General features: G+C 39.5%; 1 protein-coding gene across 1 annotated transcript in view; it reads right to left on the reverse strand.

The window, feature by feature from the left end:
• LOC147700893 (C-type lectin domain family 2 member A-like) overlaps positions 1 to 21126 on the reverse strand; it is a 246646-nt gene that overhangs the window by 81320 nt on the left and 144200 nt on the right. The window contains exon 6 of the mRNA XM_086928530.1: positions 15461 to 15564. Within this exon, the coding sequence (XP_086784656.1) occupies positions 15461 to 15564 (104 nt within the window). The remainder of the gene's footprint in view (positions 1 to 15460; positions 15565 to 21126) is intronic.

Below are 21126 nucleotides of genomic sequence, written 5' to 3' on the forward strand. Positions count from 1 at the left end.
GACTAGGATGACAAAAAAAAATGTTTATTGGGAATTGTCCTAATGCCATATGATAAAAACCGCCTGATAGTTTGGAATAATTTTGACTATCTTTTGGCTATGAGTGGGGTCAACATGTTTCAGCCGTATGGATCATTGACCCGGCTTTCTTCAGGACCTTGTAAGTGATGTGTGCTACTGCAAAAAAAATGTTTGTGAACAAAGTGTTTCAACGTTAATATATTCAACAGAAGGAAAATGGATCAGTGGTTAGTTACAACCCTACCAGACATGTATCCCATGTGTTGTTCACAAAAAATCAGGACAGTTCCCAATAAACATATTTTTTGTCCTCCTAGTCATTTTTATTACACTTGCATTTATCACTTGCACTGCACTCCACCGGTCCTCACATACCTTGAACAAACATAGTGGCTGAGTCGTTCAGAGAGCAGGAGGTCTAGTACTTCTGTACATTAGCCTCTGCACCATCTTGGCTATAGGTGACCCCTCTCTCCTGGTTCTCTAGATGACGAAGTTCCGCCAAATTGGTGGGCTGATGGAAACCATACTCAAGCCTAGGATTGGACAAGTTATGTAAAATTGGTGAACTGTAGTTGCTCCAATTTAGGTGGTTTTTTGTCACACTCTATAGACCGTTTTCCTCCTTCTAGTCAGTCGAGTCCCATCTCTGCTCCACACCCTTGAAGCATACAAGGATTCTCCCCAGTCTGAAGCCACCATTTCCTAAGTAGGGACTGTCACCCCCAATCCATTGGCTAAGGATGCCCTTGGTTGGTGCTTTCCACTTTCCTGGTTCCTGAGACTGGGGAGCGAAGGATGTTTTAAGACTCCAGCCAGCACTTGTCCCCTTGGTCCTGCCTATAAAACCATTTGTCCTGTACTATTAGTCCCCTTACTGAACACATGAGGAGACAATAGGCAGACTTTGCTGTGATCCAGCGCTCCTAATGAAAAACTGTCTCAATAACACCACTCATCTTCACAATACTCACCATTAATCACAAATCACTACTAAGGCCCATGAACTGAAGAGACAATTTTTAGCGACTGAATCATGTGACCTAATTAAGCACACTATGCATAAGCTATTTACAAAGATATATACAACTGCAGGTTATTATACTTTACCATGGTTTTAATCATACGTCATTTAATTAAGTCACTAAGGCGAATGGATCTAATAAGGATAACTAGACCATGAATAAACAAGACCAGCTTGTCATTTCAAAAATCTAATTTTTATTAACTTTATTTTATTCAAGGAAAGAGCATCCTTATTCAGAAATCATTATTTTATTAGCAATTTGAAAGCATCAATCAAGGAAAGGCACATTAGTCTGACATTTTAAAAGGTAAACCAATCAGCATAAATTAAAGCAAAATAAAGTTTCCATTCCCTAAATTCTATTTCCCTGTCTAAAACTCACTTCACCTAAAGGGATAATTAATAAAGACAGCTGTCCTTACGTGCACCAGAAGTCTAACAGCACGTCACTCAGGAATCGGGAAGCAAGGCCCCCTCCTGCCTGAAGGGTCAGATTTTATACCTTTCTAACTAACTAATTTCCTAAAAAAGTGTCTCTTTTTGCTCCCATCAGAGTTCTCATTGGCTGACCATCCATGTCATCACCACTTTCAAACCAAGAACAGGCTCTTCTTAAGCCCTATTTTTCATAATACTTTGTTTCCTCGAGAATGTTACAAAGTCTAGTTCATCCGAGTTACAGTTTCTCAGCTTCCTTACATTGGAAATCATACCACTTCCTGTCCTTGGACATAACTCCATGAGCACAATATGCACATCTTTTATTCAACAGTAACTTCTGTCAACGTGGTAAAACTTTCCACTTCTCATGCGTGCAAGGCTCCTCTCTGGACAGGTTTCATAAATGCCATCTTTTGCGTAGGCCCAAAAGGCCTCTCAGGGAACTAGTATTTGAACAAACACAAGACAATAATTAATTAGAGAATTGAGACCCATTCTGTTGCCCACCCCTCTACTAAATATTAGCCAAGTCAATTATGTTATCTAGCCAAAGCACAAAAAGCAGCTTTATAAAAAACCTTCTTCTTTGAGGACATAAGGATTCTCCACAAGCTTTTGCCACAGAAAAGACACGACAAAACACATTGCACATAAATAATAAATAATAAAGCTAATGCCATTAATTAAACAGCCGCATTTAATACTGACATAAACAAAAGACAAGGTTAGTTTATTATTTTTCCACGTACTTGCAAGTGCAACATAAAAGCACATTAGTCCCGCGTGTAGTGTCTGCAATTTTAAAACTTAATTGATTATTTATTCATCCCATGCCATTAGTACTATTATTTTTATTATGGAAGTTTAACTTTGCGAGTTTAAATCTCGCTCCATCAACTCCCTCATCTGGTGATTTCATAATCACCAAACCATACCCAAAAAATTTCAGGAAAAGTGTTATCTATATTGACCATGTTTTGAGCATACACTGTATTAGTATTTCAAAACCTTTGATTCAGCAGTCTGTTTGAAACTCTCATATTGAGCTCTACGCATCTCTTCTAGTTCTATCTCCTTATCTTGCTCTTCTCTGAGCCTATAAATTCTTTTCTTTTCCTTCAAATATTTCTTTCTCTTATGTATCATGCAACTAATTTTTAATAAAAGAGTCATTACAACTATTATAGGATAAAGTATTTTACCAATGATTGAACTACCAATCTCATGAAACCAGTTTCAGATTACTGCAAATCTTTTGCTCAAACGTTCTGAAAAATTATCTTCTTCCAGGGGTTCTATTTCTGAGTGTAATTCCGTAATGTTTCTGATAAACATCTCTATGTTCTGACTCTTATCTGGGATATAGGTGCAGCAATGCTGGACATGCAAAATTCCACAAACTCCTCCTTCTTTCACTAGCAGAATGTCTAGAGCAAGACGGTTCTGCATAACCATTGAGCGCATAGCAATAATATCAGTATCAACTAATTGAAAACCACTTGCAGTATCTGTTGACAGTCTGTCCACTATTGTAGACACTTTTCGATTTTATTTGCATTCAGGGTTATTCCCACCATAGGTATAATTGCACCGAATATGGCTCCCAAAATTTCTGTAAAACTTTCCCTCTTGTACCCATTCAGGTGTTTGCCAATTTCAAATGAACCTTCTGAATTTCTATCTATGTGAAAAATAATTGGAAAAACTAAACCAATATAGCATGTCCCGTACCAGTGGTCGGGAAGACTGAAGTAAGCTTTATTCCCACAAACAAAATTAATTCCAGGAAAAATTGCGTCTTTCCCACCTTTAAATCCCCACCCTCCTAGGATACGACAGGTATCTTCACATTGACTAGCTCCCACAAAGTAACTGTCAAATTGAGTGTTATCTCTCCTTATACACAATTTCCCACTAACAGGTTTACCTATGTGTATAGCTACATTTTCATTTCTGCCATTAGGCTTTTGATCCTTACTCTGCCAAAACTTAGACTTGGTTAGTTTCAGCATTTCATTTCTTTTGTAAATCGCTTTTCTCTCCTCAACCATGTTTAAGAGAGACTTTTCTTCAGATCTCAATTTACATGTTAAATTTTTCTGAAAGCATTATCATATGTCAGTTCATTAGTTACTATGAAAAATTCCCTCATCTGCTTAGCATGTTTTAGTTTATTTAAGCTATTGTCAATCTTTAAATTTGCAAAAATCTCATCATAGTCTGAGTAATAATACTCCAGGCATCCAGTTTTATAAAACAAACTAGCTATTACACTACTAGTAATACCATAAGTGAGGGGCAGCATATTATAAGTAATCCCTTCTGAAAATGAAGCAGGAAGTTTTACACAAATATGACAGTCTTTTACATTCATCACCTTAACATATTCAGATAAAAGTCTAGAAAAGGTATTACTAGAAAAATCACCAGAAAATCTATCCTGGTGAATCTCTGGTTTGTGCTCAATGACTCTAATAGTCTTACACAGTACATCATGAATAACTTGTATAGACTCAACTTTACTAGTCATGTTAGCTTTGTACATCTCTTTGTCAATTCCAAATGGGAAAATGACAGCTAAAATTAGCCAAACCAAAATTATTAGAATCACACAAATAGAAGACATTTTGCCACATCTTCTTAAAATAGAGCATCTCGAATTATTGTTAGAATTAGGCATCTTTTACTTGAGACAAAAGCCTTTCAGAAAAAACAAAAACAAAAATGTTAAATTCAAAAATCTCTAAATATAAAAATACCCCCCTTATTTTTCTTTTTTTTAAAGAATCCTCTAACAGCTTTTCTTCGACCTTACGTCTTACATCAACGTGTTTTTCCAGCTAACACAATTTCTTCGACCTTGTGTCACCTAACACATTTTCTTCGACCTTATGTCATTAACAGCCTAAACTTAATGTGAAAACAAATTTAATAGATGTCACTTGTGTCATCTACCTCTTCTTGGCTACTACTGCTTATCTCCACCACTGGTGGGATAATTATATAAGTCAACTCAGGGGACTTGTATTTCTGATTAGGTTTTAACACTCTCTTTGCTCTACTGCTAATCACTTTTATTTTCTTTCCTGCTAGACTTTTCTTTTCTAAATCACTTTTCTGACTTGAAATTTTGTCAACCTGTTCTTTTGATTTATTCACAAATTTGAATTTCAGGCCTTCATTTTCATTCGGCCAATTATCTCCTTTTCTTGATATTTTCTTCTTAGGCTCACATTGATTGCATTCAGCTTTCCAAGCTCTTTTTCTAAATTATTTTATTTGAGATTCTTCATCACTTTCATCAGTTTCGCTTTCTGAGACCTGAATTCTAGATTCAGGCACTTCTTTACTCAGCAGCTTCACTCTGTTAGGAACATCATCCTTATAGCTGGTACTCGGTAATTCGTCTTCTTCTTCTTCTTGAATTACTTCTAATCTACCAGTTTCAGAATTTTCGTCCCTTCTTCCAGAGCTTCCAATCTGCTTTTCAATACTCTCCTGATCTTGATTCACTTCAGACTCTTTTTCTGCTTCTTTTTCTAGCAGATCATCTTCTTTGCCAAAATCTACCACCACAATTTCTAGATCTTTTTCCTTCAATGCCGCATTTGCATTTGAATCTTCCAGATGTCGACTTTCTTGTCGATCTTCAGGATCTGGATTTCTTTTAGGTTCTTCTTCAGAATCTGAATCAGTTGTTGTCTCACTTTCTTCGTCAGGATTCTCAGGTGGTGGTACTCGAATGGTATGACTCGCATGAATCCACCTTTTCAGACCTTTACACTTTACTGCATTTGTTGTGACAAGAATCACCTGTCTTGCTTTCTGCCACCTGGGTACTAGACAATTTCTCCTTCGATGAACCTTTATCCTCACCCAGTCTCCTGGCAAAAGATCATGAGCCTGTTATTTTTCTCTTGTAAGTACTTCAGTTGTTACATGATGGAACACAGAAGTCACTACGTCAGACAGATTCTTACAATAATCCATAATTGCACTGTCATTAATGCTAAGCACTTTACCTACTGGAACAAATGCCTGTCTCATTACTCTGCCCATCAATATTTCATGAGGGCATAGACCAGTTTTCCTATCTGGAGTACTTCTCAGAGACATTAAGACAAGTGGAAGTGCATCAGTCCACTTCATTCCTGTAGCCAAGCACATTTTAGCAAGCCTATTCTTGATTGTACCATTAACTTTCTCAATAACACCTGACGCTTCTGGTCTGTAAGCACAATGCAGCTTTTGTTTTATACCAAGTGCTTCACAAATCATCTGCAACAATCTGTTTTCAAAATGTGTGCCGCGATCAGTCTCGACCGTCACTGGAAATTCATACCTAGGTATGATCTCCCTCAAAAGCAATTTTGCCACAGTAACTGAATCATTATGGCGAGTCGGAAATGCTTCCACCCATCTTGGAAACAGACAGTTAATCACAAGAACATATCTCAATCTGTTGTGTGGAGGCACATCAATGAAATCCATTTGTAACCTGGTGAAAGGACCACCCTCCCGACCTATGGTTCCCAAGCTTACGACTATCTTCCTGTTTGGATTGATTTGCTGGCAAATCAAGCATCTCTGGCAAAAGGACTCTTGCTATAATTCTGAATTTTGGATTAAACCATGTTTGCCTAAACAACCTAATCAATGAGTCTATGCCTAAATGTCCAGGACCATAATACATCCGGGCCATGTCAGCAATCATGCAGTTTGGCATTACTGGTCTGTCATCTTTGTAAACCCAAATGCCATCTTCTTCTAGCTGTCTGCAACCTGCTTTTAACCATGTGTCTTTTTCCTCATCGTCTGCCTCATCTTGTAAATCTTTTACTCCTTGCCATGTATCAACTACAGATGTTAGCATAAGTGAGTTCAAAACATGTTCATCATTTTTTCCCGATTAATGGACATATTATTTTTCGCGCAGAACTTCACAATTTCGTCTGCATATGCATTACCTTTTGTCATATAATCATTTCCTTTTTGGTGAGCTGCACATTTTACTACATCAATTTTCTCTGGCAACTGAATGCCATCAATTAATCTTTTAATCAATTTTGCATTTCTGATTGGTGTTCCCGCAGAGGTTAAGTAACCCCTTTGAGACCAAAGCTGGCCATAGTCATGGACTACGCCATACCCATACTGACTATCAGTCACTATGGTAATTTTCAATCCGGTTGCTTTTTCACATGTACGAATTAAAGCAATCAATTCTGCAATTTGAGCTGAACGAAGTCCTTTAAGACAAGAGGCTTCAACCACATCTGCAACTGTACAGACAGAATATGCTGCACTCAAAACACCTTGTTCCGTCCAAAAACATGAGCCATCAACAAAGTAAACATAATCTGACTCAGGCAAGGGAACATCTTTTATGTCCTGTCTAGGTTTGGTGCAATATTCTAAAACATCCAGACATTCATGGTCAATGTCATTCTCATTTCTGATTTCTGTCACAGTACCATCAGGCAACAATGTGGATGGATTTAAATTCACACATCTTGCGATAGACACATTATCTGATCCCAGAATAACCTTTTCGTATTTGGTCAATCTATTGCTCGTCAAATGCTGAGTCTTGCTTCTGGTAAGAAGAATCTCAACTGAATGGGGAACATACACTTTCACAGGACACCCCATTATTATCCCTTCACTTTGCTCCAGACTAACGCTGGTTGCAGCCACTGCTTTTAAGCAACCTGGCAATGCTTTTGCAACAAGGTCAAGAACTACTGAGAAGTAAGCAATTGGCTTTCTCAATTTTCCATGCCTCTGAATCAAAACTGATAATGCACATCCTTCCCTTTCACTGCAATACAGATCAAATTTTTTGTCATAGTTCGGCATTCCCAATGCCGGAGCTTCATACAAACTTCTTTTTAAATGCTCAAAAGCCTCTAACTCAGTTTCTGTTAGGATAATTGGGTCTTTTATGTCTGCTTTTGTCAGTCTCTGTAATGGTTTTGCAATTACTGAAAATCCACTAATCCATTGACGACAATAACCTACCATTCCTAGAAACATTCTGACTTGTCTCTGTGTTTTCGGAGGCTGATTTGCTTGGATCATTTTTATTCTTTCAATTGTCACTTGTCTAATTCCTTTTGCAAATCTGTGACCAAGATATTTTACTTCCTGTTACAGAACTGTAATTTTGCAGGTGACACTTTATGTCCCTCATCTGCCAAATGATTCAAAAGAGTAATGGTATCTGTCACACAATTGTCTTGTGTTTTTGCAGCAACAAGAAGGTCGTCAATGTATTGCACTAATGTCGATTTACCAGGCAAATCTAGATTTTCCAGGGATTTCTTTAGAAACTGAATAAAAATTGATGGACTTTCTGCATACCCTTGAGGGAAGCGACACCATGCTAAGATATGCTCTTGGAATCTGAACGCAAAAATTGGTTGGATTTCTGGATGCAATGGAACAGTAAAGAATGCATTGCAAAGATCTATAACTGTATACCATTCTGCTTATGCGGAATCTGGTAAAGAATTACCGCTGGGTTTGGTACAACCGGGCAACATGGAACAACTATTTGATTGACCTTTCTCAGGTCCTGAACAATTCTGAAAGTTCCGTTTGGCTTTTTGATTCCCATAATCGGTGAATTACATGGACTGCTCTCAATTTCTTTTAAAACACCTTGCTTTATGAATTTTTCAATTACAGGTATGACACCTTCAATAACTTCTGCTTTCATTTTATACTGAGGAATGTTTGGATAATTTGCTCCTGGTCTCTCAGTAATTTTAACTGGGTCTACATGTTTCATTAAACCCATTTCATCTCCAGATAAATCCCAAATTTTAGTGTTGACTGTTTCTTTTAATTCTTCAGGTAAATCATTTTTGTCAAAAGCAGGAAATATTTACTTTCTTCTGCTTCAAAAATTTACATTGTTAATTTATAAAGGCCATCCTCCTCTTCTGGAGTTTGAAGCTCAATACCATCAGGTGAGCAATATATTTTACATTTTATTTTACAAAGGATGTCCCTCCCTAACAAATTTACAGGGCTGCTATCACAGACTGCAAATCTGTGTTTGTCTTTAAATTTGCCAATTTCGACTTTAACTGGTTCTGTTAAATGTTTTAATCTGTTGTTTAGCTACGCCAACTACTTGAATGGTGTCACCAGAGAGAGGTAGGTTTTCAATTTCCACTGATCTAACAGTAGAACGGGTAGCACCTGGTTTGACAAGAAAAGTGATCTCTACATCATTCACTTTATCATTAACAAATGGACCAGACTGATCTACCTCAAGAGTGGCTCCAAGCACACACTCTTCCTCCTCTCTCAGGCACCGTCATAAGTAATCATCAGACTCATTCCCATAATTTTCTTTCAACCAATATTGTTCGGAAACATTCGACACACTCACTGTTGGTGGTCTGTTTACCCGTTCACCTCCGCAGAATCCTGTTTCAGAATTGTATCTCTCCGCATTAATACTATTTGGAAGTGGCGGTTGTGGAATATGACTCTGCTGATTCACTAACTGTCACTGTAGCTGTTGCTGCTGATTTAATTCTTGTAACTGTCACTGTAGCTGTTGCTGCTGATTTATCTCATTCTGCATCTGTGGATTTAATGATGTATTTTTGAAATTTCTGGGCGGATTTTTACACTCACGCTTCCAGTGTCCAATTTCGCCGCAATTAAAACATGGGAGTTTCTGCTTAAGTTCCTCAATATTACCTGTTAACTTTGGCTTATTATAATTACCCTTAAATTTCCCTTGATTCTGGCTAACATTTTTAGTTTCTAAAGTTGCAATTTGTTGTTCAGCCACTTTCACCTGTGCCCACATTGCTTTTTCTTTTAGCTTCTTTTGCTTAGCATCTATTTCGTCATTGCAGTATTTTGCTTTTCTCAGGATGTCATCAACTGAGAGTGACTGCCAACCAGCTATTCCTGATCTGATCATCTCACCAATTTCAGGTTTCAAACCATATACAAATCTGTATATAAAATGGCTCATATCCTTTTTACTCAGCTTCTCATAACCACTGTATTGCTTAAATACCAGCAGTAATCTTTCATAGAAGGAATGTACTGATTCTTTTGGCTCCTGATTTGTTCTGTCAATTTAAACCAATCTACTTCTTTTGGTGGAATCTTTTTTTTCAACCACACAATCACTTTATCATACAGATTTGTAACATCAGGTGAAGGTGCAACGGTTACTTTATCTCGGGAAGGTTCTTCTTTGGGCCAGTCTATAGAAATTTTACATTCTGTCCAAAGATCTGAAGGAACGACAATGTCAAAGAATCCATCAAGATCAATCCACAGAACTTTTGAGACCTAAACAAATCTCTCTACCTGTCGATACCATTCCACAGGTTTTTCTCTCAGTGCGGGAAAATCATTTGCAAACAGCAAAATGTCTTGCCTTGTCCATGGAACACGAACATACCCTCCACCAGCTATTTCTCTCATAGGAAAATCAGTTGCGACTTCCCCTCTTTCTCTTTTGTGTTCTTCCCTTTTCTTTGTTCATTTTACTCTCCATTTGCCTAAATCATCTAATCTTTTTAGAAACACTATTAATTCTTTTATGAGTTATCCTTCCTGTGGTGTTCATGTTTTCAATATCTTTTTCAGGGAAATCCACTCTGTAATGTTTCTGCAAATTTTTCTGTCTACTCAAATCTACTTCTAATTCAGCAGCCATTTCTTCTAGTTGATCATATTTGCTTTTCGTTTTCCATTGTATGCTTTTGCAAATGAACAACAATTCATCATCCTGATATAATTTTAAACTGTCAGGTCCAATCGTGCCAATAATTAATTCCTCTAAATCCGCTTTCAATTTTGCCACATCAAGTAATTTAAATTCTGGAGGCTGTGGATTTCTGGTTGAATCTATTTTACTTATGCTCTTTTCTGGAAATCCAGAATCAGAACCTGCAACAGATGGAGTTTGATCATTTGAAAAATGTTGATTAAAAGTTAAATCTGGCATTCTTTTCTCTCAGTGAATTTCTGATACATCTGAATACAAATTTTCAGCTACTTTCTGAATTTCTGCATTTAAAGGGACAGTCAAAGCTGAATGTCTAATTTCTTTTTGATCAAAAACTGGAAAACAGGTCCAATTGTTACTGGTACTGTTACTGCTTCCATGCCTTTAGTTAACTGTTGTATTAACTCTTCTTTTGATCAGAGGTATTCTGAGATATCTGGAGTATCCTCAAGTCTTCCTGCTCTTTTTATATTTCCCGGAATTACATTTCCCTGAACGAGGTGCAGATAAACTTGAATTAGTTCTTGTTTGTCCTCGATCAGGAATTCTTGCATTATTCTGATTTAATCTATGGGGAGACTCATCATTAATTTCTCTAGGAGAAGCACTTGGAGAAGTTCCTTGAGGAATTCTCGGGGTAGACCATGAACAAACTGGTTGATAAGGTGGCGGATGTTTTGTTTTTGTAATGTAAATCTCTTCTAAAACTGGATCTTCTGCCTCACTGTCTTCAGTAATATTATTTTTCTTAGCAGCATTCTTTTGACTGATTTCCTCACCAAATCTTGCTGGGTACAAACCATTAAACATATCTGCTTTTCTCCAACGTCGCATTCTATCTTCATGAGTTTCTCGATGAATGTCTAATCTAGTGCCTCTTGTTACACCTCTTTTTTCTCGTTCTAATTCAAGCATTTCATCCTCCCATTCAGCTAAAGCTTCAAATTGTGTAGGTCTGGGTTTTGGTACAAGAGACATAATTTTTTCTCTCAAAATTTTCAACACTTTAATATTAAATGACCCATCTTCCGGCCATGCCAGAACACCATCATCTGTGTATTCCATCCAATTATCTATCCAAAGGCAAGTCTGATAACTAAATTCACCTTCCATATAAGCTGCAGGTGTTTTATACTTATGAAGTAATTTTCCACCTTGCGTTTCAATTTTCTTGTCACTTCTAAAAATATTTTTTAATTTCTGAAACCATGAAGGCTTCTTTTCCTCAAACATATAATAATAACTCATGTTTTTAAACAAAATCCGCTTAATTCAAAAAGATCGTAAATATTTTCTTGCTGTTCCGCTACTCTAGCCAATCCGTGCGCGAAACTCACCAACAAGCCAATCAGGTTAAGCCACATCACTACTCTGTTCAGCCAATAGTATTACTGGATTGCAGAATGAGCCAATCAGATACAAGCCTACCAAGTCACATGAGCCAATCAGTGCGCGAATACTGTGACGTATGCTAGCCATTAACAGCGCGATCCCTGTGACGTATTTTGCCGCTGCAGCTTCACTGTCTCCGTTCCACTCCTTGAACTGACCCCTCCTTTACAAAATATTTTCACAGCGCCATATTTTACAAATCTTTCAATGAAATTCAGTTAGTAACGTCACAAAAACAAACCATTTGTCTGTTTCGCTAAAATAAAGAGATAGCTTTTTCAAACAAACAAGTATCCTTTCGCGTGAAATGGACGACGCTATTTTCACAGAATATTTTAATTCGTTGATAGAAACAAGTAGTCTTATTCTACCTTTCTAGCACACGCAATCAAACAGAAAGAATCCCTAATCATTCATACATGACATTTTTGGTAGGACTTTAACCCGCCAACAAAAATCCTCATTTGCCAGTAAGAATAGACTACGCTTCCTTACCCTTCACTCAAAATTCTACTACTCTTTTCGCAGTGAGTTTTAAAGCAGGACATTTGTCTCTATACTTCAAAAGCTACAATTTCATAGACAATCCTCACTATATATTCAACCTATCATACCTAAGATCCCTAAACTTGTGTTGTACGTCCACAACACCTGTGATATATGTGTCAATACCACTATTTTGAAACAGAACAAATGCACAGTGTAACCTCACTTGTCACACTTAACTCTTTGCCGGCAAACCAGGAATTTTCACACTACTGGAAAAAACCTTTCGACTACATGTAACAGCTGAACAAACTTAACATGTTTTAGACATGTATCCTATGTATCATGTAACATGTCAGTTACCATAGTAACCGTAACTCTGCTACCAAGTAATTGATCCAGCGCTCCTAATGAAAAACTGTCTCAATAACACCACTCATCTTCACAATACTCACCATTAATCATGAATCACTACTAATGCCCATAAACTGAAGAGACAATTTTGAGCGACTGAATCATGTGACCTAATTAAACACACTATTCATAAGCTATTTACAAAGATATATACAACTGCAGTTTATTATACTTTACCATGGTTTTAATCATACGTCATTTAATTAAGTCACTAAGGCGAATGGATCTAATAATGATAACTAGACCATGAATAAACAAGACCAGCTTGTCATTCAAAAATCTAATTTTTATTAACTTTATTTTATTCAAGGAAAGAGCATCTTTATTCAGAAATCTTTATTTTATTTTATTAGCAATTTGAAAGCATCAATCAAGGAAAGGCACATTAGTCTGACATTTTAAAAGGTAAATCAATCAGCATGAATTAAAGCGAAATAAAGTTTCCATTCCCTAAATTCTATTTCCCTGTCTAAAACTCACTTCACCTAAAGGGATAATTAATAAAGACAGCTGTCCTTACGTGCACTAGAAGTCCAACAGCACGTCACTCAGGAATCGGGAAGCAAGAGCCCCCTCCTGCCTGAAGGGTCAGATTTTATACCTTTCTAACTAACTAATCTCCTAAAAAAGTGTCTCTTTTCGCTCCCATCAGAGTTCTCATTGGCTGACTTATGTCAGACCATCCATGTCATCACCGCTTTCAAACCAAGAACAGGCTCTTCTTTAGCCCTATTGTTCATAATACTTCGTTTCCTCGAGAATCTTACAAAATCGAGTTCATCCGAGTTAAAGTTTCTCAGTTTCCTTACATTGGTAATCCTACCGCTTCCTGTCCTTGGACATAACTCCATGAGCACAATTAGCACATCTTTTATTCAACAGTAATTTCTGTCAACGTGGTAAAACTTTCCTCTCTGGACAGGTTTCAGAAACGCCATCTTTTGCGTAGGCCCAAAAGGACTCTCAGGGAACTGGTATTTAACCAAACACAAGACAATATTTAATTAGAGAATTGAGACCCATTCTGTTACCCACCCCTCTTCTAAATATTAACCAAGTCAATTATGTTATCTAGCCAAAGCACAAAAAGCAGCTTTATAAAAAACCTTCTTCATTGATGCCATATGGATTTTACACGAGCTTTTGCCACAGAAAAGACACGACAAAACACATTGCACATAAATAATAAAGCTCACGCCATTAATTAAACAGCCGCATTTAATACTGACATAAACAAAAGACAAGGTTAGTTTATTATTTTTCCACGTACTTGCTAGTGCAACATAAAAGCACATTAGTCCCGTGTGTAGTGTCAGTAATTTTAAAACTAAATTGATTATTTATGCAACCCATGCCATTAGTACTATTATTTTTATTATGGAAGTTTAACTTTGCGAGTTTAAATCTCGCTCCATCAACTGCTTCTGCCAATATTTTGATACAATATGACCCACATTTCCTTTTGGAAAGGACAAGACAGGACTTATCAGGGTCCTCTAAGCAGGTGTCGCCCGAGACTAAATAGCGTTGAAGGAACCCACACTGTGCTAAACCCATCTCTCCATAACGGCCCAATAAAAAAGAACCATATGCATGTTCACCTTCGGTAAGTTGGCTATGATTTTAACTTGCTCTAGATAGTCAAGACTGATTGTCTTTTCAGCAGCCCACCACAGCATAATTTTAGGAAAATCAAAAGGTCTTAGCTAACACCAACTTAAAAAGCCAATTGGTCTGGTGTTGGCGTTTAGCATTTTGCCTTTGCCAATCTTTTTTTAATGCGTTTGTGAATCTTTATCAGAAATATATGATGAGGGTTGAAAAACAGAGGCTTGCAAAGATAAATAGAGAGGGATGAATAAATACATAGCATTGGATAGGCAGGCAGGAAGATAAACAAACAGGACGATTCCATAGATAGACATGTTTGCATAGGTAGGTAGCTAAACAGAGAGGGCTGCAAACAGAGAAGAAAAATATTGTTGCCTAGACAGAGAAATGAATAAATGAGATGGATGGCCGGCTGGATGGGATGGATGGAGATACAAAGATGGATATAGATAGGGTTCCACTGATAGATAAATGAATAGATAGATATCTGTTATCATAGCATTGAGTTACCAGTTTTTAAAACTTAACTGAAAGAAGCTTCCTATGGAAGCTATGCATAAAACATGCAATGTGACTGGACAGTTGGCCTTTTAAAAAATAAGATACCTGAGGTAACTTGCTTAAAGTGATGTTAATTATTGAAATGATACAAAGAGCATTGAAAACAAGGAAGCGATTATACGGTGAAAGCTAATTTGGTGCATCAATTGTACCGATTATATTTTAATAATTTTAACAATTATCAGTTTTTCTTGTGCAAATGGTAATGGCTTTTGGCCGAAAGAATTTACGGCATAGCAAAACTCCCGCAGTATGATCATTGTTCGTCTATCTGTGAGCCCATGAGGAAGAGCAGTACCAGGCAAGAAACGTGCGTCAACTCTCAGTGATATTTATGGAAATATGCAAATGCTCCTGTAAGATTTAAATGTTATGCTAGACGAATAAAAGGATGTTTTTGTACAGGACCTTGACAACTTCAATACAGTGCAAATACGATGGAGATGTTTCATTTATAAGCTCTGGGAAGCAAACAGACAGACTTAGCACAACAGTTACAAATGATGAAGACAATCCTATGATGCAGAGCCAACACTTGAGTACTGTATTCAAAACTGCCATAACTACAAAAACATAACAAAAGGAACATCCCACAGATAACGATTTTGACAGATACCTTGTTCTATTTATTTTCTCGTTTTATAATAGCACAAAGAAATACATTATAAAAGGATAGAAGCACAAAAAGCACAGTCTCATTCTTGAATATCAAACCCACTATAAAATGAAGTACTTACAACTGAGGGGAATAGGAGAAACCACCTTCCCAGTTCCAGCCATCCTCTCCTCTGGTCAAGCCAATCCAATAGTGCTTATCTCTTTGGTAACGTTGGAGAATAGCCTGCAAAATTAAAGTCGAAGAATGAGTATTTTATTTAATTTGTGGCCTGGCTCGCGCTTAGTTATTTAATTCCCTTTTATTTAGAGTCCATGGTCATTCGGCTAACAGGCAGGGAATACACATATTTTAAAAATTTAAGCATTTATGAAGAGGAAAGTAACCGCTGGTGCTCCACCACAACCTATGTCTATTTTTCAGAGCAGTGATTCTTAAACTGGGGTCCCCAACAACTAGTCATGGGGTCCAACATTGTTTAGAAAATTTAAATGTAATATTAACAGATTAATATAATATATAAAAATGAAAAACCAAAACTAACAATGAAAAACGTTTTGGAAATGTGAAAGAATTTAAAAGGCAAAAAAATGAGTTTGTATCCTTAGCTTCATTCATGAGAGCAGTGCACGTACGTACAGCAAACCGAATGTAGCATGGAGAATGGGTAGCTCCATTAAAAAGAGCATGCATTAGGAGCATAAAAAGTGATATGTCTAACATTATCGCTTTGTCTTTTAGAACTAAAACTGTAATTTAGAAAAGCTTAATGTTCACATTAAAATTACATATTTCTATACTTAGTTGTGAATTAAATAAAATATTTTATTTGTGAACTTGTTTTAGGTTTCTGAAATCTTGCGGGTGTAAATCACAGGGGTGCCGCTCGCATCCGTTTGTGGGTACAGACTTGCTTTGGTGACCTGCATTTCGTGGACCGTGTGGACTTGAGGAGGTAAACGCCGATTTGGGCCAGCAGGGGAGCAGAGGAACATCACGAGTGGGACTGTGAGGACCAGCCTGCACAGCGCGTCCATCACCGCCGCAGCTGGGGCCTCTTCCCGCCCCCTACCGCCCTGTATATAATCATTGGCACGTCCGCGTTGCGCGGGACGCGCTCGGGACTAGCCGGGCTAAGTCCCGGCAAAGGGCAGGCCGTCTAAGGCCGTCCAAGGTCGTACGAGGCCGGGCTGGGCCCCCCTCATTCAACTGCAGGTCCCTGTTGTATCCTTTTATGAACTCTCTCTAGCATACCTTCGTATTGGCATTGTATGAGATTGTATGATTCTCATTCATGTGTTAAAGTCCTAAAGAACCAGCCATTATGTCTCTACGATCCTGGAAGGACAGAAATGTAACCCTTTCGTCGTCGGGAGGGGTGCTTACTGGTACTCTGGACCAATTCTTTAAACGGGCTATGTTATGGTATGTTATATATTGATTCGTAACACGCACTGTTAGTCAAGACTGTCCTGGCGCGGAAGAGAGACCTAATGTCAGCTGAGAACAGGGGAGCTAGAACGCTTGCTGAAATAGATGAGTTTTGAGAAGTTTTTTTAAACTAGTCAGGTTCGGCATGTGCCTCAGAGCGTCTGGTAAGTTGTTCCACAAAGAGGCAGCTCTAACCGCCAAAGATTGGCCACCTAGACGAACCTTCTTGAACCTAGGAATCACCATATGTTTGAGGGTGGCCGATCGCAACTGACGTGTTGGCTGGTAGAACGCAAATCTGGCCTTTAAGTAGAATGGGCATGGGCCATGTAAAGCTTTGTGGGCCAGTACCAGGGCCTTGAAGCGCACTCTTTGGGCGACAGGAAGCCAGTGGCGCTCGCAGAGCTGCTTGCGCACACTTAGCCTCCTGGGGATATCAAAGAGGAGCCTCACTGTCGCGTTCTGGACCACTTGCAATTTGCGAATCAGAAAGTCTGGGGCATTAGAGTAGTCCAGGCGTGAGAGTATAAGTGCCCTGGCTACTGCTTCTTTTGCAACTTGGGGGAGGAGAGGGAAAAACTTCCTGAGGGTGGTAAGGGTGCCAAAATATGTACCCGCCAGCCTCGTGATTTGTTCGCGAAAGCACAGATCAGCTCCAAACCCAGTCACCCTTGGGGCATGGTGATCCTATGGACCAGAGTGATTCTTTAAAGGCCAATGGGAATTGGCCGTACAGGAGTATTTCAGACTTGTCCTCATTACACTTGAGGCTGGCCCGGGCAAGTCAAGCAAATACCGAGGACAGGCATTGCTGGACACCCTCCGTATGAAGGTCACCCTCGTCCCATGTGAAGAGAAGTTGGGTGTCATTGGCGTAGGCCATTATTTTGGCACCCAAACTCTCCGCCAGGTAGATGAGAGGGGTCATATAGACATTAAAAAGCAGGGGGCTCAAGGTGGACCCCTGGGGGACTCCTGTTTTCATCTTATTATTGGATGAGTGGAAGGGGGGCATCCATACTTGTTGGGCTACAACAATTATTGAGAAAGAAATAGCCCTCACAGAGAAGCGCTTATCCCTGGATCTTATTACGGGGAAGCGCTCGTCATTTGGTCCAATTGGGTCAGTGGTCTCTCCCGAACCGCTAAGTCAACCAGACCCTTTGGTTACCCCTGGAGGTAGTGCAAGTCCCATGCCGGCAGCCACTGATGATGTAGTGGGCTGCTCTATTTTGAACTTAACTACAACCAGTACGGATTCTAGTAGTTCCAATATAGGAGTATTAATTTCTCACTTAACACAAAGATCATCGCCTTTAGCTCAGAACCAGGGGCCAGCAGCTACCACTACACATAACAAAAGAAAAAGAGGGGGTGGTTCTTCGAAGGGGGGTCCGGCAAAAATTCTAAAGAAAAATACTAAAATCCAGGTACCTTATGTTGCCGTTCAGCCCCCTAGCCGGCCTAGGGCCCCAATAGTATCCACAGAACAATCCCCCTTTTGCGGTTTACATGATGTCGGGTTCCTGGGTAAAATAGAAATTTTGATCAATTCATTGATGTTACCTCTCATGGAAAGAACTAGGATGATCAATTCTAATTTAGACCAAATTGAGAAACAAGTTGTAGCAAACTCAAATACATTGGATAATCTGGTAAGAGGTATGGATAGCATAAAGGTCCCAGACACTACTTCTAAGGTTCTGGTATCTGGCAATGGCTCTAGGGTGGCTCTACAAGCCACTATGGCCAAGCCTAACACCCAGGTTAAAAAATCATGTCTGAAGTACCCCCCTGTAGGTAAAAATCTCCTGGGTAATAACAGGGCTGGGGGTATGGTGGTAGGCGTGGAGCCTAGAACGCAGACTGCATCACGCGTATTAGATGCAGGTAGAAAGTCTAATGGGCATACCACGCTGGAGAAGGAGGTCTCTAAACAGAGTCTCCCTTGCATAAATCTCCCCCCAGAGTCTGGGCCATATACGATCATATTGGTGGGAGTACGAGCATTAGGGGAGGAGTACATAGAATCACATAGGGAGTTGAAAAACAAGGTCATCTACTGGCTCAACAAGAATAGAACTCTTCTCCCCTATTCCAACACAGAGATATTAGGAGTTAGAAGGGTGAGCTGGGTGGGACACAGCCCCAAGGACTTAGAGGGAGACTGTGTCGTTGTGAATTTTAGAGATCCCTGGGGGGTTGATTACATCCGAAGAGAACCTAGGTTTGGGAAAGTGGGTGATGTTCAATCATTGAGCCTTGTTTACTTTTATCCACGCGCTAACAGTGGTCCATCCTACCCCCAGTTTAAATCCCGTCGGGGAAGACCCTATGGAGTAAACCCCCTTAATCGGGTGGTGCATTATCTCCCCCTGTCTAATAGGTTTGATCCTCTTACTGATTTAGAGGGGGTGGATTGACTTACGAACGAATCAGGTGGTTAAGTTTTGCCTGAGCAATCTGGAAGCCTTGAATTGGAGGAGGGTTTTCTGGGGGATGTAGTCGCTCTCGGAGGCGCTACTGTACCTTGCAATATCATAGTGAAGGACCGGGTGGGTCAGGAGGTTAGTACTGACATGGGAAGGTCTCCTCCGGTCTCCATAGTCAGTGACCCCCCGGGTAGAGAATCGCCAATGGAGGTTGAGTGGTCTCCAGAGTTCAACCCGAGCGTGTTAGCCCAATCTCAGTTGGCAAGTCAGGACGCTACTCTCAAAATAGTCTCAAGGAACATTGCAGGGCTGTAAATTAAAGTAGAAATAGGTGAGTGGACAGACTTTGTGGATACTCAGGATATCTTAGCTTTCCAGGAGAGTTGGGCCACTGACCCTATTCACCCTCTGGGGCATCTTAATTTTTATAAACCCGTCATTAGGGGTAATATAAGTAGAGCGTCAGGTGGCTTAACTATTTGGGTAAGGCATTCTCTATAGGCCCACAGAGGTGATTGTATATAACCCAGATATTCTTGGGATAAAGCTCACCAGTCCTAACCACCGGGAGATCTACATTGTTAATGTTTATGCCTGTGGCCTCCCTGGAGGGTGGAGACCGGCGATTATTAATGAGCTTGATTCTCTACCTAACTCTATGAGGAGGGACAAGTTTGTATTCGTGGCTGGGGACTTAAATAGTACCTTTGAGCCCTTTAGGGGGGACGGGGAGGTTTGTTTATGCTGAAGAAGATACGATTTGGAATGTCCCATCTCTTGAAGTGGAACCAATTAAGAAAGTGACTGAGGCTGCACTACACAGGATGGGATTCTGCCTTGAGTGGGGCTGAGAGTAGTTAATGGTCGATCTCTTTCCGACAAAATTGGCAGGGCTAGATTCGACAATGGTATTAGAATGAGTCGAATTGATTATATACTAATTAAAGTTGAATGTTGGTCTTCTTTGGAGGATAAATTAGTTTCCGCCCGTCCGGAGAGTGATCATAATCCACTGGTTCTAAGCTTAAAACTAGAGAGTAGTTCAGTGAGCATCAGAGCCACTGAGTGCGCTACAGCTGAGGCCAACCTAACAAATGATAGGTGTAGGGTGCGATGGAGCAGGGTAGTGGAAGACCCTACAGTTTTGGCCAGGATTTCTATGAAGTTTTAACCACATTGCATGCCATTCAGGTATTATGGCTGATCCCTTGGATAATCTGGCGCATATAAGCGTACTTCATGAGCAGCTTTTTAGCACTCTGAAAGTCCTTTTTTCCAAAAACACCAAGTACAAGAAAATCTCGGCTCCAAAATCGGGCCACAAATGGTATAAGAAATTGTGCCCTCTGGCACATAGCGCCCTGATTAAAGCGCTAAAAACCTGTGTTAATGCAGACATTAGGAAGGCAAGGCTTGAGTACAAAAAGACTCAGAGAGAGGCCAAGAGAGAATGGAATGACCGACATTGACAGGACCTTTACGAGGCTAGCAGGTCTTGTAATCAGACTAAGTTTTGGCAATTTGTCAAATGGGGAAGTACTCCGGAATTGCAAACTCCATCAAATCATGTAGCAGCGGATGATTGGGTTGATTATTTTGAGTCCCAGTTTAGGGGTCCCGAAATAGATACTGCTTGTGGCCTTGCTGTAAGTACCCCATTGTCAAGGACGCTGTGTCCCCACACAGTATTTGAGAACAAAGATGCAGACATTGCATTGGGTCTGGTAAAAGCCGGTAAGGCCTCAGGCATGGATTGTATCCCGGCAGATTTATTTAAGTATGATCCAGTGAACTGGGTACCGTATATTTCCATACTAGCGAACGCAATCGCTAATGGGGCCCGATTCCTGATTCTTGACGGGGGGCCAAAATATTACCTATATTCAAAAAAGGGGACCGTTCGGCCCCAAGGAACTACCGCCCC

This window comes from Lissotriton vulgaris, chromosome 7 (genome assembly GCF_964263255.1).
Source record: "Lissotriton vulgaris chromosome 7, aLisVul1.2, whole genome shotgun sequence".
In the NCBI taxonomy this organism is placed as follows: domain Eukaryota; kingdom Metazoa; phylum Chordata; class Amphibia; order Caudata; family Salamandridae; genus Lissotriton; species Lissotriton vulgaris.